Source organism: Erinaceus europaeus, chromosome 3 (assembly GCF_950295315.1).
Source record: "Erinaceus europaeus chromosome 3, mEriEur2.1, whole genome shotgun sequence".
NCBI classification, from domain to species: Eukaryota; Metazoa; Chordata; class Mammalia; order Eulipotyphla; family Erinaceidae; genus Erinaceus; species Erinaceus europaeus.
The window spans coordinates 184,546,073-184,573,626 of NC_080164.1; the positions used below are offsets into that span (position 1 = coordinate 184,546,073).

The 27,554-nt window shown below is 55.1% G+C and overlaps 1 protein-coding gene across 3 annotated transcripts in view; it reads right to left on the reverse strand.

Moving 5' to 3' along the window:
* Positions 1-27,554, reverse strand: part of FAM193A (family with sequence similarity 193 member A) — a 57,153-nt gene that overhangs the window by 16,046 nt on the left and 13,553 nt on the right. For 2 of the 3 annotated variants that reach the window (XM_060188491.1, XM_060188490.1), the window contains 11 exons: positions 23,310-23,464; positions 22,900-23,067; positions 21,053-21,287; positions 20,058-20,182; positions 18,187-18,334; positions 17,993-18,070; positions 17,310-17,428; positions 16,992-17,231; positions 14,729-14,888; positions 14,468-14,647; positions 1,919-2,167 (listed from right to left, as the gene is read on the reverse strand). In XM_060188491.1, coding sequence (XP_060044474.1) covers positions 1,919-2,167; positions 14,468-14,647; positions 14,729-14,888; positions 16,992-17,231; positions 17,310-17,428; positions 17,993-18,070; positions 18,187-18,334; positions 20,058-20,182; positions 21,053-21,287; positions 22,900-23,067; positions 23,310-23,464 — 1,857 coding nt within the window. Of the gene's footprint in view, positions 1-1,918; positions 2,168-14,467; positions 14,648-14,728; positions 14,889-16,991; positions 17,232-17,309; positions 17,429-17,992; positions 18,071-18,186; positions 18,335-20,057; positions 20,183-21,052; positions 21,288-22,899; positions 23,068-23,309; positions 23,465-27,554 lie in introns of those variants that run through there. The other variant, XM_060188489.1, reaches the window with a different exon arrangement.

Here is a 27,554-nt window from a genome sequence, read left to right on the forward strand (position 1 = left end):
AGTGAAGCAGGTCTGCAGGTGTCTGTCTTTCTCTACCCCCCTCCATTTCTCTCTGTCCTATCCAACATCGACGACATCAACAACAATAACTACAACAATAAAATAACAAGGGGAACAAAAGGGAATAAATAAATATTAAAAAAAAAGAGCAGTGGTCCGGGAGGTGGAGCAGTGGATAAAGCATTGGATTCTTAACCATGAGGTCCCGAGTTCGATCCCTGGCAGCACATGTACCAGAGTGATGTCTGGTTCTTTCTCTCTCTCCTATCCTTCTCATGAATAGATAAATAAAGTCTTTAAAAAAAAAAAAAAAAAAGAGCAAGCTTTAAAAAAAAAAAAAGAGGAAGCATTAAATGTTCAAGTTGAGCAATGCTCAATGTAACAAAATCCAACATAATGTGGACAGTAGCCAAAACCGACTAAGGGACTGTCAGACTCGCCCCATTCCTCTCCTCTGTGCCCTCCAGAAAACAGACCAGCCTCACACCACTTCCTGGTGCCACAGATGCGCAGTCTGAAAACCCTTCAGCCGCCTCCCCTTTCTCTCCCAGCTGACAACGTGGTTGTAAATACCCAGTCAGTAGGCTCTTAAAGAAATTCTATTTGCGATGCATGAAACTATGACCCAGAACAACTTATAAAAAAAATCCAGGAGCCGGGTGGTAGCACATGCTACAGTGTACAAGGACCCAGGTTCAAGCCCTGGTCCCCACTTCAGAGGGGGAGCTTCCCTACGGTGAAGCAGTGTTGCCAGTGGCTCTCTATCCCACCCCCTCTCTATCTCCCCACCTGCTCTCAATTTCTGGCTGTCTCTAGGCAATAAACGAATATTTAGATTTTTTTTAAATACGATTTAAATTAAGCGCAGGTAGCGCAAAGCGCAAGGACTGGCATAAGGATCACGGTTCGAGTCCCCGGCTCCCCACCTGCAGGCGGTGAAGCAGGTCTGCAGGTGTCTGTCTTTCTCTCCCCTTCTCTGTCTTTCCCTCCTCTCTCCATTTCTCTCTGTCCTATCCAATGACGACGACATTAATAACGACAATAACCACAACAATAAAACAACAAGGGCAACAAAAGGGAATAAATAAATACTAAAAATACAACTTAAAATAAATGAATAAAAATAAAGTCTAGGGGGCTAGGCGTTGGCACACCAGGTTAAGCACTCACATTACAGGGCACAAGGACCTGGGTTTGAGCCCCTGGTCCCCATTATTAAGGGGAAAGCTTCACAAGTGGGGAAGCAGGGCTGTAGGCGCCTCTCTCTCTCCCTCCCTCCTCATCTCCCTCCCCTCTTAATTTCCCTCGGTCTCTATCCAATAATAAACAAAATTAAATGGAAAAAGGTGATTAGAAAACCCAAACAAGGGGCGGCAGCGCAGCGGGTTAAGCGCAGGTGGCGCAGAGTGTAAGGACCGGCGTGAGGATCCCTGTTCGAGCCCCCGGCTCCCCACCTGCAGGGGAGTCGCTTCCCAGGCGGTGCAGCAGGTCTGCAGGTGTCTGTCTTTCTCTCCCCCCCCACCCCCCGTCTATCTAACAATGACATCAATAACAATAATGACTGCAACAATCATTTAAAGAAGGGCAACAAAAGGAAACCCAGACTTTGTGAGTCAGCGGAGGCAGCTGTAAGCCGCGAGCACGTCAGCAAAGCAGCAGACTGATCTCCAGAGAGTGTGTGAGCCTGAGATACAGGAGACGGGCCGCAGCATCTAAGGCCTGCGCCTGCGCCCACTCCTCCCCTGGCACATCAGCGGGACCCGGGTCATGGGCAGAGGACATGTGGCCCGAGAGGACCCTGTCACCGCTCAAGTTAAGGCTGCAGGACAAGCACCAAGGCCAGGCCAACTGGCGGGACTCGGGAGTCGCCACAAAGAGCCCCTGCAGCCCCCATGGCAGGCCCACCGCCCCGACTTACCTTACTGTGCGTGAAGGGAGGTGCCGCGTACAGGGTGGGGTGGATGAGTGGGCGAGGCAGGTGAGGGACCGTGTGCAGGGGCAGGTGCCCGTGGATGTGAGGGTACAGGTGCAGAGCGGGGTGTGCGGGCTTCTCTGGGGTCAGGAACGGGCGGCCAGGAGGGAGGGCTCCCGCTGTCATGGCCAATGCTGTCGGAGATGCTTCCTGCTTACAAACATGGCACTCACATGCGTTTGGGGCTTGCTCAGCCTAGAAGGAAAAGGAGAGGAGGGAGAGTTGAGAAGGGGAAGGGAGGGAGGGGAGGGGAAGGAAAAAGAGGGGAGAGGAGGGAGAGGAAAGAGGGAGGGAGAGGAGGGGAGAAGAGGGAAAGTAGGGGAGGGGAGAGGAGGGAGGGAGGGAGAGGAGAGGAGAGAAGGGAGAGGGAAGGGAGAAAGAGGAGGGGAGAGGAGGGAGGGAGGGGAGAGGAGGGAGGGAGGGAGGGAGGAGAAAGAAGAAGAACAAGTTAACTGGTGGAACAAGGAACAGGGTGAGTTCAGTCAAGTCAGACCCACAGGGTGGCGTGCAGGGTGGTGGTGCAGGGACCCAGCAAACACAAAGCAGCAGGGCCGCCCCAACCCACAGGCGAGGGGAGGCGAGGGGAGGCGAGGGGAGGCGAGGGGAGGCGAGGGGAGGCGAGGGGAGGCGAGGGGAGAGGCGAGGGGAGGTGAGGGGAGGCGAGGCGGCCGTGGAGGGCCAATGGAGGGCTCCCAAGCGCTGGGAGGGACAGAGCACCCGCTCCCAACTGGGCATCTGCTGGGCATCTGCGCCGCCGCGCGCCTGAGCAGGGCCGGGGGAGAGCAGCAGGGCTGGGCCCCTCCAGCGTCTGAATCCGCATCCGCTGGAGCTGGAGCTCACTGAGCACATCCCAGTGACTCCCCAGCTTCTTGGGTGCCTGGGTGCCTGCCTGTGTCCCGGAGCCCCGCCTCCCCAGAGCCCTGCCCTCAGGGACAGACAGACTCGGCTGGGGGTGTGGGTCCACCTGCCGACGGAAGCCGGAGCTCCCACCTGCTGCTCCCCATAGAGAAACGGGGTCCAAGTGGGAGGAGAGAGGCTCCAAGGTCCCGGGTTCAAGCACTAGCACCAACCATAAGCCAGAGCTGAGCAGGGCTCTGGGAAAGAAGGAAAGAAAAAAAAAGAAAGAAAGAAAGGAAGGGAGGGAGGAAGGAAGAATTTTGGTTCACACTCTTTCACACTCCCCGGGGGAGAAATGTTAGGTGACAATGACCAGTGGGCTCTAGGCCCAAGTTCCACTGGAACCAGAGCTCGTGTGGCCAGGAGCCTCCCCTGGTCCTTGTACCTTCACTGAGGAGGAAGGGAATCTGGAGAACAGAGGAGGAGCGGGGCCCAGAGGGAAAGGGAGAGAGGGAGAGAGAGAGAGAGAGAGAGAGACAGAGCACACCTGGGGCTGTGACAGGGGCGGGGCGGGTGCAGGCAGGGCCTAGGAAGGGGCGGAAACCAGTGAGTGCCTCTTTCCCTCAGGCCACACACACACACCCTCACACACTCACTCACACACACTCACACACACACACACACACTCACACACACTCACACACACACACACTCACACACACAAACACACACACACTCACACACACACTCACACACACATACACTCACACTCACACACACACACTCACACACACACACTCACACACACACACACTCTCTCACACACACACACTCACACACACTCACACACACACACTCACACTCACACACACACACTCACACACACACACTCACACACTTACACTCTCTCACACACACACACACTCACACACACACACACTCACACACACACACTCACACACACACACACTCACACACACACACACTCACACACACACTCACTCACACACACACTCACACACACACACTCACACACACTCTCTCACACACACACACACTCACACACACACTTCACACACACACACACACACACTCACACACACACTCACACACACACACACTCACACACACACACACTCACACACACACACACTCACACTCACACACACACTCACACACACTCACACACACACACACACACACTCACACTCTCACACACACACTCACACACTCTCACACACACACACTCACACTCTCACACACACACTCTCACACACACACTCACACATACACACTCACACACTTACACACTCTCACACACACACACACACACTCACACACACTCACACACTTACACACTCACACACACTCACTCACACACACACTCACACACACACTCACACACTCACACACACACACACACTCACACTCTCACACACACACACTCACACATACACACTCACACACTTACACACTCTCACACACACTCACACACACACACTCACACACACTCACACACTTACACACTCACACACTCACACACACTCACTCACACACACACACACACAATCACACACACTCACACACACACACACACACACACACACACACACTGGTGGCAGCCTTCTCATTTTCCTGAGGAAACAGACTAGACAGGAAGAGAAGACTTAGAATAAGGGGAGGGGGGCCGGCGGTAGCGCAGCGGGTTAAGCACAGGTGGCACCAAGCACAAGGACTGGCGTGAGGATCCCGGTTCGAGCCCCCGGCTCCCCACCTGCAGGGGCGTGGCTTCACAGGCGGTGAAGCAGGTCTGCAGGTGTCTATCTTTCTCTCCTCCTCTCTGTCTTCCCCTCCTCTCTCCATTTCTCTGTCCTATCCAACAATGACGACAGCTATGACAACAGTAACAACCACAACAAGGGCAACAAATTGAGAAAGACGGCCTCCAGGAGCAGTGGATTCGTAGTGCAGGCACCGAGCCCCAGCAATGACCCTGGAGGCAAAAACACCCAAAGCCTTGATGTGTCCTTTGGGACTAAGTGGAAGGGACTGGCAGTGACTGATCAGAGAAGGGAAGGGCAAACACAGAAGACGCCACTCAAATGTGGACTACAGAGAACTGACACGCGCGAACTTGACAGAGAAGCAAGCCCAGAGTTAACCCGTCCATACCTAAGCCCTGAGAGAAGCAGACTGGCAGGGTGACCCTCAACTCGGCTGGGAGTGCGGCGGGCTCCGGCGGCTCTGAGGGGCTGTGAATGAGGCCCAGCAAGTAACTACTGTTCACGTCACCATCGAGCAAACTCATAGCACTCGAGGTCACAGCACACGGCTGTCGTGTGTTCCGGGCCAGTGCAGACACGTCACCGCACGCCAACAGTCAACTGGTTGTCAGCGTGGAGAAGAGGAGGAGTCGGGCCCTGATCTCACACCACAAACAAACAAGACCTCGGGACCCACCGGCACAAGACCGAGAGCTCAAGTTAGTCTCTCACAAGAGGCCTGGGGAGGAAGTGGCGGCGGCTGAAGTGTCAGACTCCGGTGTGTGGTCCTACAGTCGACCCCTGGGGCCACAGGACAGAGGGTCCTCTGGGTCCCACCCCCAAAATGAATCAGCTCTTAGGGATATAAGTCTTCCAGAGAAGAACAGCTGTAGGTCAGGCAACGGTTTCTGGGCTGTTTCTTGGCTAAGACACGAGAAGCACAACCCATAAAAGAGAAATTGGTGGGCCAGAGCATGCCAGGACGGGAGACTTCGGATTCGCATAACACCACAAAGAACTAGTTCGCTCCCGAGTCCCACACCACAGGCCAGAGCAGAGCAGAGTTCCAATTAAAAAGTGAAATGATAGACTTCCGGAGGTGGAGCTACAAGCAGCAGATCGCTTTCTCTCCCTTCCCTCCCCTCCCCTCCCCTCCCCTCCCCTCCCCTCCTCTCCTCCTCCCGGATCAACTAGAAATCCCAAAGGAGACCACCCAGGACCGAAACAAGACAGGACTAGAATGACCACAGGAACCCAGTAAATCACCGTGAGTACAAACACGTGTGGCTGGTGACAGAGAGGAGAGAGGGGCCTAAGGAGAGATTAAGTGACTGCTCACAGTTCAGCAGTTTATCAGTTGAGACACCACCTCCAGTCTGCTCCACAACAAGGGGACAGCTGAAGGGAGGAAAGGACTCCCCAGAGACTCACCAAGTGCAACTCTGAGTCTCCATTGCTACTACCCTCAGAATCTGGAGCAGCAACAGGGAGGGACACCAGGGGACAGAGATCTAACCGGGAAACTCAGGAGAAGACCGATACCTCCGTGGCATAGCTGATGGGCTGTGAAAGTCTCTTTGCATAACCACTGGATTATCTCTGCCACACCCTGCTTTATCTCTTGGTCAGGAGTCAGTGATTAAGCTAAGAAGCCTATTGATAATTTAAAAGCCCTCAGGCTCCCATAGCCTACAGGGAAGAAAAAAAAAAAAAAGAAAGAGACTTTTAAACCACTGAGCTCCAACTCAGGGATTGAAATAACTGTTAACTTCCACCACTGTGAACCCTTTAATTAACTTACTTAGACACAAATCAATCCAGGCAATAGTGATCAATAATTTGAAAAGTACTGATAAAGGGAACTCATAACATAATATATAAAATGGTTAAAACAACAAGAAAAAATATTGGAGAATCGAACCAGGACAAGAGTCCAGCTAAAAGTCCTCCAGAGGGTGAAGCACAAAATAACGAGTTCAACATCCAAACATTAGCTAAGGAAATAATAACAGGAGTGAGTAAAGAATTTTAAAAACCTGTAATCAGAAATGCAGGAACAACAAATGAGAATATGGAAGAAAATACTATCTCATGGTTATTAGAGAGCTGAAAGCTGAAATCGCTGAGCTAAGAACACAACTAGCTGAACAAGCTAAAACAGTATCAGAGCAGGGCAACAAAACAGATGAACTCCAGAAAACAACAGAGGGCAGAGAGAATAGAATCTATGATGCTGAAGACAGAATTAGCAAGATTGAGGATGAATTAGAGACAACTAAAAAAGAAGTAAGAGATCTCAAAAAGAGATTAAGAGATGCTGAAAACAACAACAGAGTCCTATAGGATGACTTCAAAAGAAACAATACACGCATTATTGGCTTACCAGAGGAAGAAAGAGAAGGAGAGGAAGAAAGAATTTTCCAGGCCATAGTAGCTGAAAACTTCTCTAGTCTAGACAACACCAAAGACATAAAGATTCAAGAAGCCCAGAGGGTCCCAAACAGAATTAACCCAGACCTAAAGACACCAAGACATGTCATACTTAGAATGGAAAGGAATAAAGAAAGGATCCTCAAGGCTGCAAGAGAAAAACAAAGAGTCACCTACAAAGGAAAACCCATAAGATTAGCAGCAGACTTCTCCATACAAACACTACAGGCCAGAAGAGAATGGCAAGATATCTATCGAGTGCTCAATGAGAAAGGCTTTCAGCCAAGAATACTGTATCCTGCTAGACTGTCATTCAGACTAGATGGAGGCATCAAAACCTTCTCAGACAAGCAACAGTTGAAGGAATCAACCATCAACAAGCCTGCCCTGAAAGAAGTTCTGAAAGGTCTCCTATAAACAACCAGACCACCACAAATAGGACATATATCAGAACACTCTAAAACTCTACAAGAATGGCGTTAAAATATCTTCAATCTTTGATATCAATACATGTCAATGGCCTGGATTCACCTATTAAAAGACAGAGTAGGAAGATGGATTAGAAAACACAACCCAACAATATGCTGTCTACAGGAAACCCACCTAACTCAACAAGACAAACACAGACTTAAAGTGAAAGGATGGAAAACTATCATACAAGCCAATGGCCCACAAAAAAGGGCAGGAGCAGCTATTCTCATATCTGACATGATAGACTTTAAAATAGATAAGATTAAAAAAGATAGGAATGGACACTACTTAATGCTCAGAGGATCAGTCAATCAAGAGGACTTCACAATTATTAACATCTATGCACCCAATGAGAAGCCATCTAAATACATCAAACTTCTACTGAAAGAGCTACAGCAATATATTAACAGCAACACAGTCATAGTAGGGGACTTCAACACCCCACTCTCTCAACTTAACAGATCATCCAGGCAGAAAATCAATAAAGACATAATGGAGCTAAATGAAGAGATAGATAAACTAGAACTATTGGACATTTTCAGAGTCATTCATCCCAAGAAACTGGAATACACATTTTACTCAAATCCACATGGGTCATTCTCAAGAACAGACCATATGTTAGGCCACAGACAGCATCAGCCAATTCAAGAGCATTGAAATCATCCCAAGCATCTTCTCAGACCACAATGGAATTAAACTAACACTTAACAATCAACAAAAGATTAGTAACAGTCCCAAAATGTGGAAGCTCAACAGTACACTTCTTAACAACTTCTGGGTCAAAGAGGAAATAAAGGAAGAAATCAAAATGTTTCGAGAGTTCAATGAAAATGAAGACACAAGCTATCAAAATATTTGGGACACAGCTAAAGCAGTACAGAGAGGGAAGTTCATAGCCATACAAGCACACATTAGGAAACAAGAAAAAGCTAAAATAAATAGCCTGATTGCACATCTTAAAGACCTAGAAGAAGAACAACAAAGGAATCCTAAAGCAACCAGAAGGTCAGAAATCACTAAAGTTAGGGCAGAAATAAATAACATTGAGAATAGGAAAACCATACAAAAGATCAACGAAAGTAAACGTTGGTTCTTCGAAAGAGTAAACAAAATCGACAAACCTTTAGCCAGACTCACAAAACAAAAAAGGGAGAAGACCCAAATAAATCGGATAGTAAATGAAAGAGGAGCTATCACAACAGACACCGCAGAAATTCAACATATCATGCGAGGCTTCTATGAACAACTATATGCCACCAAGCTAGAGAACCTGGAAGAAATGGACGATTTCCTAGATACCTACCAACTTCCAAAACTAAGTAAAGAGGAAGTGGATAACATGAACAGGCACATAACAGCTAATGAAATTGAAACAGTCATCAAAAATCTCCCCAAAAGTAAAAGTCCTGGACCAGATGGTTTTACAAATGAATTCTACAAAACTTTCAAAGAAGAACTAATACCTCTACTTTTAAAAGTCTTCCAGAAGATTGAAGACACTGGAGTACTCCCTGCCAGCTTCTATGAAGCCAACATCACCCTGATACCAAAAGCAGACAGGGACACAACCAAAAAAGTAAACTACAGACCAATATCTCTGATGAACATAGATGCGAAAATACTGAACAAAATTCTAGCCAACTGGATACAGCAGTATATTAAAAAGATTGTTCATCATGACCAAGTGGGGTTTAACCCAGGCATGCAAGGTTGGTTTAATATACGTAAATCAATCAATGTGATCCACCACATCAACAAAAGCAAGACCAAAAACCACATGGTCATATCAATAGATGCAGAGAAAGCCTTTGGCAAAATACAACATTCCTTTATGATCAAAATACTACAAAAAATGGGAATAGATGGAAAATTCCTGAAGATAGTGGAGTCTATATATAGCAAACCTACAGCCAACATCATACTCAATGGTGAAAAACTAGAAGCATTTCCACTCAGATCAGGTACTAGACAGGGCTGCCCACTATCACCATTACTATTCAACATAGTGTTGGAAGTTCTTGCCATAGCAATCAGGCAGGAGCAAGGAGTTAAAGGCATACAGATTGGAAGAGAAGAAGTCAAACTCTCCTTATTTGCAGATGACATGATAGTATACATGGAAAATCCTAAGGAATCCAGCAAGAAGCTTTTGGAAATCATCAGGCAATACAGTAAGGTGTCAGGCTACAAAATTAACATTCAAAAGTCAGTGGCATTCCTCTATGCAAACACTAAGTTAGAAGAAATTGAAATCCAGAAATCAATTCCTTTTACTATAGCTACAAAAACAATAAAATATCTAGGAGTAAACCTAACCAAAGAAGTGAAAGACTTGTATACTGAAAATTATGAGTCACTACTCAAGGAAATTGAAAAAGACACAAAGAAGTGGAAAGATATTCCATGTTCATGGGTTGGAAGAATTAACATCATCAAAATGAATATATTACCCAGAGCCATCTACAAATTTAATGCGATTCCCATCAAGATCCCAAGCACATTTTTTAGGAGAATAGAACAAATGTTACAAATGTTTATCTGGAACCAGAAAAGACCTAGAATTGCCAAAACAGTCTTGAGAAAAAAGAACAGAACTGGAGGCATCACACTCCCAGATCTCAAACTGTATTATAGGGCCACTGTCATCAAAACTGCTTGGTACTGGAACATGAACAGACACACTGACCAGTGGAATAGAATTGAGAGCCCAGAAATGAGGCCCCACACGTATGGACATCTAATCTTTGACAAAGGGGCCCAGACTATTACATGGGGGAAAGCAGAGTCTTTTCAACAAATGGTGTTGGAAACAATGGGTTGAAACATGCAGAAGAATGAAACTGAATCACTGTATTTCACCAAATACAAAAGTAAATTCCAAGTGGATCAAGGACTTGGATGTTAGACCACAAACTATCAGATACTTAGAGGAAAATATTGGCAGAACTTTTTTCTGCATACATTTTAAAGACATTTTCAATGAAACGAATCCAATTACAAAGAAGACTAAGGCAAGTATAAACCTATGGGACTACATCAAATTAAAAAGCTTCTTCACAGCAAAAGAAACCACTACCCAAATCAAGAGACCCCTCACAGAATGGGAGAAGATCTTTACATGCCATACATCAGATAAGAGTTTAATAACCAACATACATAAAGAGCTTGCCAGACTCAACAACAAGACAACAAATAACCCCATCCAAAAATGGGGGGAGGACTTGGAAAGAATATTCACCACAGAAGAGATCCAAAAGGCCGAGAAACACATAAAAAAATGCTCCAAGTCTCTGATTGTCAGAGAAATGCAAATCAAGACAACAATGAGATATCACTTCACTCCTGTGAGAATGTCACACATCAGAAAAGGTAACAGCAGCAAATGCTGGAGAGGCTGTGGGGTCAAAGGAACCCTCCTGCACTGCTGGTGGGAATGCCAATGGGTCCAGCCTCTGTGGAGAGCAGTCTGGAGACTCTCAGAAGGCTAGAAGTGGACCTACCCTATGACCCTGCCATTCCCCTCCTGGGGATAGATCCTAAGGAACTCAACACATCCATCCAAAAATATCTGTGTACACATTTGTTCTTGGCAGCACAATTTGTAATAGCCAAAACATGGAAGCAACCCAGGTGTCCCACAACAGATGAGTGGCTGAGCAAGCTGTGGTCTAGATACACAATGGAATACTACTCAGCTGTAAAAAATGGTGACTTCACCGTTTTCAGCCGATCTTGGATGGACCTTGAAAAAATCATGTTGAGTGAAATAAGTCAGAAACAGAAGGATGAATATGGGATGATATTCTCACTCTCAGGCCGAAGTTGAAAAACAAGATTAGAAAAGAAAACACAAGTTGAACCTGAAATGGAATTGGAGTATTACACCAAAGTAAAAGACTCTGGGGTGGGTGGGTGGGTGGGGAGAATACAGGTCCATGAAAAATGATGAATGAAATAGTGGGGGTTGTATTGTTAAATGGGAATCTGGGGAATGTTATGCATGTAAAAAAAAAAAAAAAAGAAGTAGAAACGCAAAGCAGAAAATGACTGAGTTTGAAAAAAAAAAAAAAAAAAAAATGACTGAGTTTGGAGTATGGCACCAAAGTAAGAAAGCAGAAGTACACTAGAGTTTGCAGTGAGTATCTCCCTAATACTTCCTCTCCACTTTTCCAAGCTTTGGGTCCATGATTGCTCAACAATTTGTTTGGCTTTGTATGTTAACTCTCTTTTCAGTCACCAGGTTCCAGGTGTCATCAGGATGCTGGCCAGACTTCCCTGGATTGAAGACCCCACCAATGTGTCCTGGAGCTCAGCTTCCCCAGAGACCCACCCTACTAGGGAAAGAGAGAGGCAGACTGGGAGTATGGACCGACCAGTCAACGCCCATGTTCAGTGGGGAAGCAATTACAGAAGCCAGACCTTCTACCTTCTGCAACCCACAATGATCCTGGGTCCATGATCCCAGAGGGATAGAGAATGGGAAAGCTATCGGGGGAAGGGGTGGGATATGGAGATTGGGCGGTGGGAATTGTGTGGAGTTGTACCCCTCCTACCCTATGGTTTTGTTAATTAGTCCTTTCTTAAATAAAAAAAAATAAAATAAAATAAAATAAAATAAAAAATAAAATACACAAACAAAAAAAAAATCATGTTGAGTGAAATAAGTCAGAAACAGAAGGATGAATATGGGATGATCTCACTCTCAGGCAGAAGTTGAAAAACAAAATCAGAAAAGAAAACACAAGTAGAACCTGAAATGGAATTGGCGTATTGCCCCCAAGTCAAAGACTCTGGGGTGGGTGGGTGGGTGGGGAGAATACAGGTCCATGAAAGATGATGAATGACATAGTGGGGGTTGTATTGTTAAATGGGAATCTGGGGGATGTTATGCATGTACAAACTATTGTATTTACTGTTGAATGTAAAACATTAATTCTCCAGTGAAGAAATAAATTTTTTTTAAAAAAAGTGAAATGATAGGGGGCTGGGCAGTACAGCCCTGGGGTAAGGGCACATGGCATGAGGCTCAAGGGTGGGCGTCAGGATCGCAGTTCGAGCCCCCAGCTCCCCACTTGCAGGGGAGTCGCTTCACAGGCGGTGAAGCAGGTCTGCAGGTGTCTGCCTTTCTCTCCCCCTCTGTCTTCCCCTCCTCTCTCCATTTCTCTCTGTCCTAGCCAACAACAACAACAAGGGCAACAAAAATGGGAAAAATGGGGGCTGGGTGATGGCGCACCTAGTTGAGCGCACGTTATAGTGCACAAGGACCCAGGTTCGAGCCCTTGGTCCCCAGTGCACAAGTACCCAGGTTCAAGCCCCCGGTCCCCATCTGTAGAGGGAAAGCTTCATAAGCGGTGAAGCAGGGTGGCAAGTATCTCTCTATCTCCTTCTCTATCTCCCCCTTCCTCTCAGTTTCTGACTGTTTCTACACAACAAATAAAGATTGAAAAAAAAAAAAAAAAAGGAAAATGGCCTCCAGGAGCAGTGGGTTCATAGTGCAGGCACCGAACCCCAGTGTTCACCCTGGAGGCAAAAAAAAAAGAAAGTGACATGACAGGCAGGGGAGGCAGTACCATGGTTCTGCACAGACTCTCCAGCCTGAGGCTCCATAGTCCCAGGTTCGATCCCCGGCACCTAAGGCCACACCTGCTCCCACCCGTGGACATGCCTGTCGCTGAGCAGCGAGTAATGGAAACAGCTGGGGAACAGAGGTTCAATGTCCGTCAAAAGGGCTGTGATCGACCTGCACAGCGACAGGGTGGGTGAGGCCAGGTGGCCGGCTGCACAGACAGACACGGTCAGGACACACTGCCAAGTGCAAAGCTCTTTAATGCACAGCGCAGGGAGGGGAGCAAGAGCACGGCCATACCTAACACCACCTTGACTGCCGAGACCCGGACCCAAACTAACTGCTAAACTAAAGCTATTTCTTTTTTTCTTTTTTTACCTCCAGGGTTATTGCTGGAGGAAAAACGAATCTATTGCTCCTGGAGGCTATTTTTTTTCCCTTTTTGTTGCCCTTTTTTTTTTTTAAGTATCTATTTATTTATCCCCTTTTGCTGCCTTTGTTGTTTTATTGTTGTAGTTATTATTGTTGTTGTTATTGATGTCGCTGTTGGATAGGACAGAGAGAAATGGAGAGAGGAGGGGAAGACAGAGAGGGGGAGAGAAAGACAGACACCTGCAGACCTGCCTCACCGCCTGGGAAGCGACTCCCCTGCAGGTGGGGAGCCGGGGGCTCGAACCGGGATCCTTACGCCGGTCCTTGCGCTTTGCGCCACGTGTGCTTAACCGCCCGACTCCCTCAAGCAGTTTCTTAACGGAAAGATATAGCTTTAGTGGGGGGAGGGGTAGCGCAGTGGGTTAAGTGCAGGTGGTGCGAAGCACAAGGACCGGCATAAGAATCCGGGTTTGAGCCCCCCGCTCCCCACCTGCAGGGAAGTCGCTTCACAGGCGGTGAAGCAGGTCTGCAGGTGTCTGTCTTTCTGTCCCCCTCTCTGTCTTCCCCTCCTCTCTCCATTTCTCTGTCCTATCCAACAATAATAGCAATGACAACAATAATAATAACATCAATAAACATGGGCAACAAAAGGGGAAAAATGGATTTGCAGTGCAGGCAAAATCCTGGAGGGAAAAAAAAAAAAAACCTGCTTGAGCGTGTATTACAGCAAAGACAGAGAAGTCAGTTGAGGTGCCTGGTCGGCAGAGACTACCCGTGGGTGGCCCAGTGTCTCTGCAGCTCTACAACACCTGCCTGGTCTCCACGACGTGCAGGAGCCCGTCCGCCAGGAGGGGCTCAGGGCTGCCGCAGTCACCGTCACGCATTGGACTGCGTCACCAAGCGAGAGAAGCAAGGGTCGCGACGGGGCTAGGAGTCGAGTCGAGTCCGCCTGATGAGTCAACCCTGACCGCCCCCGCCCCGTCCTCAAAAGTTCACGGTTCTCGAGAACGCTCGGGTTCAGAGCAAACAGTCACGGGCAGGGAACAGACACGGTACCTGCTGAGCCGGGCAGGCGGGCAGAGGGCTGTCTGCCCGGCTCTCCTCCTTCCTGGGGCTCCCGGCCCCCGGGGGGCCCTCTTCCTTCAGGGACCCCGGCGGCTCCCCACTGCTCTCGCCGTCCACGTCTTCGTCTTCACCTTCCGAAGAGCTGCTGCTGGTGCTGCTGACCTGGGGGGACTTGAAGAACTGCCTCTGACTCTCACGGCTTGGAGAGCCCCACCGCGCCCGGCACCCTGCTGCAAGGACACCCCCACCCACCTCGTCCTTCAGCGCCAGCTTCTCCCCGCCACCGCTGAGCTCGCTGTGGACTCCGTTCATCGCGGCCACCACCTCGGTGTCCCCGTAGCTACTCAGCGGGTAGATGTCCGCGAACTTAGCCGACAGGGGAGCAACGTCTTCGTCTTCGTCGTCACTGCAGCTGGAGGAGAGGTGGCTGAAGCCGCTCCCCAAGCCAGTCCGCCCGCCCCTGTGGGGTCACCGAGGGCTCCTCAGGCCGCCCGCCACCAGCAGTTCAGCTGATACTAAACAGACGCGGGTGCCGACTGTGGGAACGGCAGATCAGATCCCCAAAGTGGGGGAATGGAGGGAGCTGCGGAGGGTGAGCCGGACGGACACCACACATCCACCGAGCAGCCGCCCCAGAGTCAGATCAGAACAGGGGCGTGGGCGGCAGCACACCTGGCTGAGCTTACACGTCACCCTGCGAGCAGCGGGGCAGGGTGGCAGGTGTTTGTCTCTCTCTCTCTCTCTATCTCCCCCTCTTCTCTCAATGTCTCTCTGGCCTGTCAAATAAAACAGAAAGAAAGACAAAACGAGTGGTCCGGGAGGTGGCGCAGTGGCTAAGGCACTAGACTCTCAAGCATGAGGTCCTGAGCTCAATCCCCGGCAGCATAATATGTACCAGAGTGATATCTGGTTCTTTCTCTCTCTCGCTCCAATCTTACTCATTAATAAATAAAATCTTTTTTTTAAAAAAAAGGTTTTAAAAAAGAAAGACAAAACTGGGGAGTCACTTCCCAGGCGGTGAAGCAGGTCTGCAGGTGTCTGTCTTTCTCTCCCCCTCTGTCTTCCCCTCCTCTCTCCATTTCTCTCTGTCCTATCCAACAACGACGACATCAGTAACAACAACAATAAAAAAGAACAATAAGGGCAACAAAAGGGAAAATAAATAAGTATAATAAAAAATTTTTTAAAAAAGAGAGACAAAACTGAAGGGCTCCACAAGTATTCCGGCCAACGCCTCGCACCAGTTTGTGCCCTCCTGGCAGACAGACACAGCCACAGAAGGATCCAGTCTCCTTTAGGACAACAAACCAACTCCTAAACACTCGCGGTCACTCAAGTGCAGGCCCAGAGAAGCAGGTGCACCATGTGAGGCAGGCCTGAACTCCGACCACCAGGCCGTCTGCTGGAGCGAGCACTACCTTGAGAAGCGCCCAACTGAGTGAGACAACTTTCATCATGAACACAAAATGGGGAGGAGACCAAAATCAGAGCGCCACTGTGGCATGTGGGGTGCCCAGGTCGGCGCTGCTCAGTGCACTGCCTCCCGGGCCCTTCAGCAAAGGGCCCCTGCAAGGAGCAAGGGAACCGGTTGCCAGAAGGGGAGCAGATTCCAGGCCCCACCGACCGAGGGCCCTTAAAGTGTCGAACACTGGCGCACAGAGCCCTGGCTCGGAGCCAGTGGCTCGAGACGCCCACAGCGGTGCCAGGCCGGCCTTCTGCCCCAGGGCACAGGGGCTCCCCAGACAGTCATTCCTGACTGGGGGCCGCCTGGCTGTAGCTGTGTGTCCAGACTCACTCGCAGAGCAAGTGTCTGCACCCTGCAGGCTCGCAGAAGGAAGTGCAGACAGCACCCCAGAGAGGGCTGCTTCTCTTGGCTGCACACCTGAGCCGGGAGTCTGGGGCCTGGGTCAGGCTCACACCGGCACTGAGGCTCGAGGGAAGCGGCAGAGCCCCAACTTGCAGGGCGCCACCGTAGGAGCAGACTCGTCCACCCAGACGTGGCGGGAGGAAGAGAGGACACAAAGCAGAGGCGACTGACGCGGGAGACGCTGACCCCGTGAGGCGAGGCCGGAGCTGCGGCCCGTCTCCGCAGCCTCCCCGTCCTCAGGGTGACGCGCGCGCCCACGGGCGGCACCAGCGGCCGTGACAGCAGCGAGGACGGCCCTCCCCAGCCCAGTGGCTGACAGAGGACACACAGTCAGGTTGCAGCTCTGAGAGAAGCTGCTGCCGCTCACTTCTGCTGCCAGAGCTGGGACTAGGCCCACCAAGATGACTGTCTGAGCCCATGTCCACACGAGACTCACAAGGCTGAAGGCAAAGCCTCCAGAGCGGCAGCCCTCCCTCGGGCTCCGCCGCTCCCCTCGGCTCCGTGGGACGCGGGAGGGAGGACCGGGCGGACCTGCCGGGCTCCTCAGGCCCCACACACCCGGGTCTGTTCCTCCGGGACGCCAGCTACAGGGTCCTCTCTACGGAGGGTCCTGCTGGGGGGCACGGGCGGGGGCAGCCGTCGACTTACAAGGTCGGCGCGGAGCCGTCGGTGAGGAGCAGCCTGGGGTGCTGCGGGCCGTTCACGGGGGAGGCGGAGCCTGAGCCCGAGCTGGCGGAGGACGCGCTGGCGCTCGGGGGCCGCGTCTCGGACAGGTAGTCGGGGGCCGCCGGGAGCAGCAGCTGCTGGACGTGGATGTCGCCGGCCGCGGGCGGGTCCACGATGCCGCAGGTGAGGATGTGCGAAAGGCTGCAGCCGTCGCAGGCGCACCTGGGGGGAGGCGGACGGTCGGCGGCGAGCGCGGGACCCGGCCTCTCGCCTCCGCGCCCGGGCCCGGGCCGTGCTCACCTCCGCCTGTAGCTGCAGTTGGGGCAGTCGGGCGGGCTCAGCCGTGGGGCCGGGGCCGGGGTGTGCCGCGCGGCCTCCGGGAAGCCGCTCTCGCTGGGCGCCGCGCTCCTGTGATACACCTGCGGGCACAAGGGGACGGGCGGGCGGCACGGTGAGGTGAGCGGCCCTAGCCTGGGCGCCTCAGCTCTGGGCGCTGGCTGGCTGCCCACAGAGGACACGGGCAGGACCTGGGCGGGAGACGGCGCCAGGAGCCGGGGAGGCCGCGTGAGACCTGCTGGGGTGGGGGGGGTGGGGGCTGGCACCCAAACGGTGGACGAGGCCCCCCGGACTGCGCCCCAGCCCGGGCTCCGTGGACTCCGGGGCGCCAGCAGGAGCCCGCGGCCGGGAGCAAGGAGGCCGGGCAATGCGGGGGCCGGTGTGGACAACGGGGAGTCCAGGTGCTGCAGGGAAAGTGGGCCGCAACTTCCGCCGACTTGGCTCTGGGGGCAGCTCTGGTGGGCGGCAGAGCCACCAAAGGGGACAGGAGCCCGAGGGGAGGTCTGGGGGCCCACGTCTTAGGAGGGCGGAGGTGGCAAGAGGAGACGAGGGGAGGGGAGGGGAGTGGCGGGGGGACAGTCCCTCTCTGGCTGGAGGCTGTGCCCGAGCAAGGGGCGAGCCTGGCCCGTGTGTCCCCCAGGCCTCACCTGCTCCGCCGTGAGCCAGCGCTGTCTGAAGAGGCCCCAGTCTCCCAGGAGCACGCGCTGCTTGGTCTTCATCGTCATCTGAGGGCACAAGAGCAAGAAGCCTTCGCGTCAGCGGGAGGCCGGGTCCTCAGACCATGGGGGACAACGCCTCGGGCCCCGGCCCCGGCCCCATCCGTCCCGTCCCGGCTCCCCACCTGCTCGCCCACGTAGGCGTCGATCCGCTGCTGGCACTGCAGCCACTCCTCCGCCACCCGCCGCAGCTCCTCCTCCGAGCGCTGGTAGCGCCGCAGCAGCGAGCTGTAGGCGTCCCCGCCACACGTGTCGTGGGTCGAGCTGCCCAGCCTGCGGACGGACGGGGCCTCTCAGTGCGGCCGGGCTCGGGCCTCCAGCCTCCGCCCCGGGGAGGAGCGCCCGGCACCCGCGGGGGAGCCACCACCACACACGCCGTCTGTGCTGCTCTCGAGGGTGTCGGGCGTGACGGGCAGACACGCTACCCACTGAGCGTCAGAGAAGCCACCTCAGCAGACGGAGACCCCAGGGGCTGCGCGCTCACACCCACTCTGCCGCCCTCCTCCACTCACACACGGTGTGGTGGTTAAAGACGGGGGGTGGGGGAGGTGGGTGTACGGAGAAAAGTCTGGGCGCATCACACAGCTCTGGCTTGTGGTGGTGCGGGGTATCGACCCCGAGACCTCAGAGCCTCCGGCGCGAGAGTGCACGCGCCATCTCCCCACAGGCATCACGCTGCCTGTGACTATGGATTTTGCTCAGCTGACGACAAACGGGAGAGGCGTGTGCACGGGGAAGGAGTGCGGCCACTGAGTGGATTTACTTAAACGTCCCAAATCTACTAAAGCCCACGTCCGAAATTAAGCTTTGGGTAAGCAGACAGGACGGGGCGGGTGCTGCCGTGGGGACGGCGTGGAAGCTGACCAAGGGCCAGCTCTCGGAGCCTGCCGCCGCCTGACGGTATCAGTGGGGGAAGGGTGCCTACGGGGTGGGTGATGTTCTTTAACAGGTGAATGGGGGCGTGGCGTGAGGGACCCGGCAAACAAGGACAAGGAGCAGCAACAGGGAGTGAGTCTTCTCTGCTGAGTCTCCTGTGATGAGGGCTGTTCCTCATCGGTGCGAATGCAGCGCCAGCGACCTACACCAAAAAGTGCTGGCAGACGGCACAGAGGCCCTGCAGAGACCCTCCTGCCTGAGGCTCCCAGGTCCCAGGTTCAATCCCCAGCACCACCTTCAGCCAGAGCTCAGCAGGGCTCTGGAGGGTCTTTCTCTCTCTGTTAACTTAGTCTGTCTCTCTCTCATTAGAGTGAAAATAAATAAAATCCTATGGTCTTGTCAGTTTCCATTTTATAAATAAAAATTAAAAATAGGTAAGTAAAATATTTTTAAATAGTAAAGCATCAATTTTGTTACATTTTAACACAGCTTAGTAATGTTCACTAAGAGCCACTGACTGTACCTCTCAAGTGAGTAGACTGCAGGTATAGAAGTTATAGCTTGGGAGTCGGGCGGTAGCGCAGCAGGTTAAGCACAGGTGGCGCAAAGCACAAGGACCGGCGTGAGGATCCTGGTTTGAGCCCCCGGGTCCCCACCTGCAGGGGAGTCGCTTCCCAGGTGGTGAAGCAGGTCTGCAGGTGTCTGTCTTTCTCTCCCCCTCTCTGTCTTCCCCTCCTCTCTCCATTTCTCTCTGTCCTATCCAACAACGATGACAACAATAACAACAGTAAAAACAAGGGCAACAAAAGGGAAAATAAATAAAATTAAATTTTAAAAAAGAAGTCAGAGCTTACTGTCAAATGTAAAGCATTAATTCCCCAATAAAGAAGTTTAAAAAAAAAAGAAGTTAGAGCTTGGCAAAGCCAGTAAGAGAGAGAAACGGAGAGAGACCATGTGCAGTAATGCTTGACAGTTCCTGCCGGGAGGCCACCCCTGGGTGCCCCTGTGGGGAGAAACACACAGTGCAGGCGGCGGGTAACAGCGGGGCGAGACCGCCCCGTGGCGCCCCTGTGGTCCCAGCACCAGCGCTGGGTCTGCGGCCCCCGGGATGCGGGCGCACCTGATCTGGGACAGCAGGGCCGGCAGGGTGCTCTGCAGGAGCGGCTCTGAGAAGACCAGGTTTTCAAACAGGTGCTTGTTATGCAGCTCCCAGGTCACCTGGAACTTCTTCAGATGCTCGTTCTCCTGGTCGGGACAGACGGACAGACAGGCGACTGAGAAGACGGAGCCGGTCCGGCCCAGCGCCTCGGCGACACACGCACAGCCGCTGCTCATGGGCCAGAGAGGCCCGTCATGGGCTCGGCCACCGCAGACACCCCGTTCTCCGGGAGCTCTCGGCCAGGAAGCAGCTCCGAGGCTTGGCTTCGTGGGCTTGTGTGGTCTTACTTACCCACTTACTGCTGGGGCTTGATGCCTATGCGACAAATCCACCATTCCCCGCAGCTCCCCCGCCACCCTCACTCTGGATAATGACAGGGAGAAGCTGAGAGGGAACGGAGAGGAGAGAGGGAGACACCTGCAGCCCTGCTTCACCGCTCATCAAGTTTCCCACCCGGAGCCTGAGCCCAGCTCTTTGCTCACAGTAACATGTGTGCAAAACGGCCTGGGCCTCAAAGTTTAGTTTAGTTTTGTGGAGAGTCAGAGAGACAAACGGCACAGAGTGGTGGGGCCGGGCTCAGACCTAGGCTGTGCTCCCAGCAGAGCAGTGCCATCCAGGGGCTACTCCACTGGGGTGTGTGTGTGTGTGTGTGTGTGTGTGTGCGCGCGCGCGCGCGTGCCCGCCGCTGTCTGAGCTGAGCTGCCCTGTCTCGTGGGCAAGGCCCTGTAGCAGTCTGTGTGGGCTGCGCCTGGGCCGTGGTCCTGAGGACGCCGATCCTCCCTCCCTCATCTGCCCGCATGGAGGGCCCCAGATGCTGTTTCCATGTCATGACACCATCGGGCATCCGTCGCATGGCAGAGTGCGGCAGGGAGGCCCGGCCCCAGCCCCTGGCCCGGCCCCAGCCCCTGGCCCGGCCCCGGCCCCAGAGTGCCTGTGCTCTGCCCTGCCCTTCTCACCAGAGTGCCGAGGAAGGTGCTAACAGTGCGTGCCGCCTGGCACAGGGTTCTGTACTCCTCCAGCAGCAGGGAGATGAACTGGTGGGCCTGCGGGGGGCCCTGCAGGCCGGCCGGGGCCTTCACCTTGGCGGCGGCCGACAGCTGCCGGAGCAGGCGAACCTTCATCTCCAGCACGTACTCCCGGGCCTGCTGCTCCAGCCGCTGGTACAGCTGGTAAGGGTCCCGCTCACAGAGCCTGCAGGGACAAAGCACTGTCACCTGGATGCCCCTGACACACAGGCACACATGCACACACACACACACACGCACACACATGCATGTGCCCTGAAGGGGCTGAGCAAGGTGTCACCAGCTGGCAGCGCCGGTCGGAGGTGTCGACCCCCTCAATAGGGACCCTGGCCTGGCAGCTGTCTGTCCAAAGTCACCAGCCACTTAGAGGTGGCTGGGGAGACCCTGAGGCCAGGGAGCTGTGGGACCCTCCCCGCCAGTAGGGCCAGAGCATGCGCTCCCTGCTGCTTCCCCGCGCCACAGCCACTGTGTGAGGCCTGTGCATCAGCCACGAGGAAGCAGGGCCGCACCCCATTAGCTGCACAGAGTACGAAGTGCCGGGACCCGGGTCTGAGCCCTTGCTGCCCAACTGCGGTGGGGAGGCTTCACAAGTGGTAAAGCAGGTCTGCAGGTCTCTCTCTCTCTCTCCCCCCCCATGTTCTCCTCCCCTCTCAATTTCGCTCTGTCCTACCTAATACAATAAGAAAAGAGAAAAAAAAGTAAAGTAAAAGAATGACCCCATGCCCAGGCACAGGGCATCTACCTGCAAAAGACCCTCCTGTCTGAGGCCCTGAAGCCCCAAGTTCCATCCCCAGCACCACCATCAGCCAGAGCTCAGCAGGGCTCTGGGCGCTCTGTGCCTCTCTCGTTAAATAAATACAACATACAAGATAAAAAGCAAGGGAGTGCTGGGGGCCCGTCCTTCAACGTCACAACCCAACCGAGCGGGTGAAACGAGGCTGGGGTGGGGACCCAAGTCCCAGGTCAGAGCGCAGGGCTTCCCTGCAGGGGTTCCGAGGGCCCAGCTCAGCTCAGGCCGGCACCAGGAGCCAGAGCCCAACAGGGCCCAGCCCTCACTCTCTGCCTCAGATGCACTAAGTGGGGCAGAGACAGCTGCCCACGAAGCCGTGCGATTCTCGCCTGCACCGTCACCTGCCAGGCAGAGGCTCCCAGCTGGCTCTCACGCCCTCCTTCCCGAGCACCCACTGGCCCGGGTGTCTTGCTGGGGGCCGGTGTCAGAGCCCACTCCACGCCCCCCGGCCGTCCTGGGGTCGGCGGAGAGGAGACCGCGTGGAGGGGCGCCTGTCGCACACTCACTGCTTTCACCTGGAAAGCCTCAGGAAGGAGCAGGGAGGGCGGTCCAGGAGGTGGCACAAGGCGCTGGACCTCACCCACGGGGGCCCGAGCTCAGGCCCCGGCAGCACACGTGCCGGAGTGATGTATGCTCTCTCCTCTTTTCCGTGAGTGAGTAAATTTAAAAGAGGAGGGCAACACAGTAAGAAAAGCAGAAGCCTCGCCGTGACACCTCAGATGCAGCTGGCCAGGCCCACGGCTCCGGGGCCGCCCTTCCCCGCTCAGCCACCCGGCGCCCAGCCACAGGGCCACACGGGCCCGGGGACAGTGCGTGCCGGTGCCACCGCAGGGAATCGGCAGAACCCCTTTGATGCCCCGCGACTAGACAGAAGCCAGAGCTCAAGTGTCATCACCGAGCTCCCTGCGGCTGGACGGGAGGGGACGGGAGGCCCTGGCAGGCGCCCGCTAGGCCCCAGGAAGCAGGGGGACACGGGGTTGAGACACACCTGTCCACAAGCTCTTTCACACCCTCCTTGTCGGGCACCAGCGACGGGTCCTGGTCGTCGGCCAGCGGAGTGCCTGCCTGGCGGTAGATGCAGCGCACCATGTAGCGCACCTCCGACCAGCAGTTCTGCAGCTGCTGGGGCTCCCGAGCTGTCTCTGCTGAGATCTCCCTGAGAGACAGGCAGGGCAGAGGGTGGGCGAGCTCCAAGAGACATCCACGGGACACCCACAAGACGCCCGCAGGACCGCCCACTAAACGCCCACAGACTGAGGTGACGGCCTGGCTCTGACCTCACAAGGCCCCAGCCCCGAGCCTGGTCCGCTGCCCACACGGCTGGATGGTGCCAGCTGGCTGCCCGTGGGTACAGGTGCGTAGTGACGTGGCACCCCCATGCCTGCCCGCCCGACGCACCTGCGCTCGCTGCAGGCCTCACAGGCACAGGCCGCCGTGTCCGAGGGCGCGCTGCCCAGGCCTGGGGAGGGCAGCGTCTGTGCACCCATGGCCAGTCTCCCACCGGCCTCCGGCTGCGGCCCGGCCAGGGGGGAGTGAAGGAGGAAGTCGTGGCCCTGTGGAAAGAAACCAAGACACACGTCACGCCTGACGCTCAGGTCCCACGGCTGCCACAGCACCAGCTCCGTCGGACACGGTCCAGACCGGACGCTGACCAGACGCTGGGGACGGGGTCCACGCGCTCAGAGCAGAGAGACAAGAGCGAGGAGGAGGCTGAAGAGGGAAAGCGGACAACTTCCAGAGCAGAGGGACCACGCTGGAGACATCCTCAAGAGATGCGGAGATGAGAGCCTGGAGCCAAGCCCACGCAGATGCCCGAGAGCCAGCTGCCCAGCCGGGAAGGAGGGAGGGAGGGAGGGAGGGAGAGGGGCCCTGACCCTGCAGCCTTCCTGCCCCTCGTGTGGGCTCCACAGCCCACTTCTTTGCTCGCTCGCACACTCTGGGTGATGGGTCAGTGCCAGTCCAGGAAGTGTTCTCAGGACCAAGATCCCTCGTGGATCCCGCCTGCAGGCAGGCAGAGGCGACAGGGGAATCACTGAAGCAAAGCACAGCAGCCGGAGGGCCGCGTGAGGACAGGGGAGCAGAGAGGACGCACGGCGTCTGCACGGCCTGACCCACAGAGCCCCGTGGCAGAAGTGCCGGCCCAGGGCGGTAGGTGGGTGGCAGGGCGCACGCAAGCAGAGTGAGGGCAGAAGGGCCACCCGCTCCCTCGGACCCAGGCACAGAGCCAGGAGGATGGCGTTCCCGCGATGCCGTGGGTCGGCACGGGGTCAGGGGAGCGGAATGGATCCAGGGAGGCACCGGACACGGGAAGAGAGCAGCCCGGGCGGGCGCCCAACCGGGAGCCCCGCACTCACTCACCGGCTGGTCGGGCCCGCCGCCGCCGCCGCCACGCTCCTCCCTCTCCACCGCCCGCCGGCAGTCGGGGCACACCCAGAGGGGCAGGTGCAGCGCGCTGTCGGCCTGGGGCACCGCGGGAAGGGCCAGCTTGCCTGCCGTCTTTATGCCGCTCTCTAAGAAGGAAGAGTCTTCCCGCTCGCTTCTGCACAGAAGACAATAATCCCCAGCGGGGTGGGGTGGGGCCCTATGATTCATGCCAAAACTAAAAGGCGTCTGGAATAGAAAAAAAAAATCCCTTTTCACAACGTGTTCCGCAGCGCCAGACCATTGAGTTCTAAAAGCAAAGCGCACATACATGTCTGCTTAAACACAAAACAGGGAGCTTGCCGAATAAAACCGTCCGCAGTGCCCCACAAACTCACCAACTTCACCTCAAACAGAAATGCCACAGGGCATCCACCTCCCAGACGGGCCAGCACCACCCCCAAGGCACTGGCCCTCGGAGCCAGCGGGGAACGGGCAGCCGCCGGGCTGGTGTCTGCAGGGCCAGGGCAGAGGACCGGGGCCGCCCGCCCCGCCGCTCCGCCGCCTCGCGGGAGTGAAGCCGGCCCAGCAGGTCTGCTGTCTGCTGCCTGCTGCCTCCGCCCTGGAGAGAAGCCCAGAGGGGCCTGACTGGGCCCCAGAGGTGGGCACCACGGGCTCGGCGTCAGAGTCCACGTGAGACCAGGACGCCCACCGGCCGCAGCCCCCCGTGAGGCTCCCCGCCCCACCGCCTTGGCCCCTGGGCTGCAGACAGGTGTTCAGGGGCCGGAGTGCAGAGGGGCGGCCTCGCGAACCCGGCCTGCCCCAGATGCTGGGGAGCTCCCCGAATCCGGCAAAGCACAGCTGAGTCGGGTGTGAGCAGGAGAGGGGGTGTTCCTCCTCTGATCGGTGTCCTTTTTCTTCTGCACATCTTGAAGCTTTGGCACTTGGTGCAAAAGACACTCGGGCTTACGGTGTCGCTGTGACACGCGGACCGTCCCCCCGTGAGGGTCTCTGCTCTGTATCTGCCTGACAGCAGCATCACCACCCGCGGGTCCACTTCCCGCGACTGACTTCTCCAGCCGTTCTGCAGCTTCCCGTCTCTTCATTTCTTCATTTCTTCCCACCAGAGTGGCCGCTGTGACTTGGTGCCCGCAGACTCCACTGTTGGCGGCAGCTTCCGTCTGTCCCTCCTTTTTCTTTCCTCTGACAGACCGAGGGAGAGACACCTGCAGCACTGCCCCACTGCCGTGAAGCCCGCCCACCCCAGCCGAAGGTGGAGCCAGGGGCTAGACCCCGCGCTCTTTGGTGTCTCGCCTCCCAGCCGCCTGCCGGGCGCCACGTGAGGGCACCTACTCTCAAGACTCCCGGTTCCGTCCGAAAACCTTCAGTCTCCCTCACAAGGACATGGCAGGGAACCGCCCGCAGACGCCGACACCACCCACGGCACGGGGAGCAACGGCCCCGGCCCGAGCCTCGGGGGCCCCCTCCCAGGCCCGGTTCTGGCCCCGACCGACAGTGTCCAGCACCGGGCTCCCACGTTCGCGCCCGGCCTCCGCGGCCCCTACTGGCTCTTCTTCCTGTACACGACCACTTCCAGATGAGCCTCGGGCAGACGGCTGGCGCCAGCACCCAGCACCCAGCAGGCACTCGGTGAGGGGTGCTCAGGAAAGGGTCCGTCTCATGCTGTCTCCGTGTCACCTCTCGTCCCCTGGCCAGGGGCGAGGCCCCAGGCGAACGCCATGTTGTTACCGGGACACTGCTCGCCTCGACTGTCTAAGCAAGCAGAACTCTGACTGACTGGGAGACCATCACCAACGTTAAGAACCAGACTGCTGGGAGCCGGACGGCGGCGCAGCGGGGTAAGCGCAGGTGGCGCAAAGCCCAAGGATGGGCATGAGGATCCCGGTTCCCCACCTGCAGGGGAGTCGCTTCACAGGCGGTGGGTGCAGCAGGTCTGCAGGTGTCTGTCTTTCTCTCCCCCCTCTGTCTCCCCCTCCTCTCTCCATGTCTCTCTGTCCTATCCAACAACGATAACATCAACAACAACAACAACGAAAAACAACAAGGGCAACAAAAGGGAAAATATTAAAAAAAAAAAAGAACCAGACTGCTGGGAACAGGCGGTGGTGCACCTGGTAGAGCGCACACATTACAGTGCACAAGGACCCGGGTTTGAGGCCCCATTGCCCACCTACAGGGGGAGAGCTTCACAAGTGTCTCTCTTCGTCTCCCCACTCAGTATGTCTCTGTCCTATCTAATAACAAGAAAGAAAAGGAGGGAGGGAAGGAGGGAGGGAGGGGAAGAAGTGCAAGTTGTTGCTTGGAAATTCAGCCAAGTCACCACAGTTACTATATTCTAGCAACTTGGCTGAGCTAATGAAAGGTGGTGTTTGTTTTTTCTTTTTAAAGGAAGGAGCACATTTTACTTTCTTCTAATTATTTATGGGATAGAGATGGTCAGAAATCCAAGAGGGGAGGTAGAGGGAGAGGGAGAGGGAGAGGGAGAGGCAGAGGGAGAGGGAGAGGCAGAGGCAGAGGCAGAGGCAGAGGGAGAGGGAGAGGGAGAGACAGAGGCAGAGGGAGAGGCAGAGGGAGAGGGAGAGGGAGAGGGAGAGGCAGAGGGAGAGGCAGAGGCAGAGGGAGAGGGAGAGGGAGAGGGAGAGGGAGAGGGAGAGGGAGAGGCAGAGGGAGAGGCAGAGGCAGAGGGAGAGGGAGAGGGAGAGGGAGAGGGAGAGGGAGAGGCAGAGGGAGAGGCAGAGGCAGAGGGAGAGGGAGAGGGAGAGGGAGAGGGAGAGGGAGAGGGAGAGGGAGAGGCAGAGGGAGAGGGAGAGGCAGAGGGAGAGGGAGAGGGAGAGGGAGAGGGAGAGGGAGAGGGAGAGGGAGAGGGAGAGGGAGAGGCAGAGGGAGAGGCAGAGGGAGAGGGAGAGGCAGAGGGAGAGGGAGAGGCAGAGGGAGAGGGAGAGGGAGAGGGAGAGGCAGAGGGAGAGGGAGAGGCAGAGGGAGAGGGAGAGGCAGAGGCAGAGGGAGAGGGAGAGGCAGAGGGAGAGGGAGAGGGAGAGGCAGAGGGAGAGGGAGAGGGAGAGGCAGAGGGAGAGGGAGAGGCAGAGGGAGAGGGAGAGGCAGAGGGAGAGGGAGAGGGAGAGGCAGAGGCAGAGGGAGAGGGAGAGGGAGAGGGAGAGGGAGAGGGAGAGGGGGAGGGAGAGGGAGAGGCAGAGGGAGAGGGAGAGGCAGAGGGAGAGGGAGAGGGAGAGGCAGAGGCAGAGGGAGAGGGAGAGGCAGAGG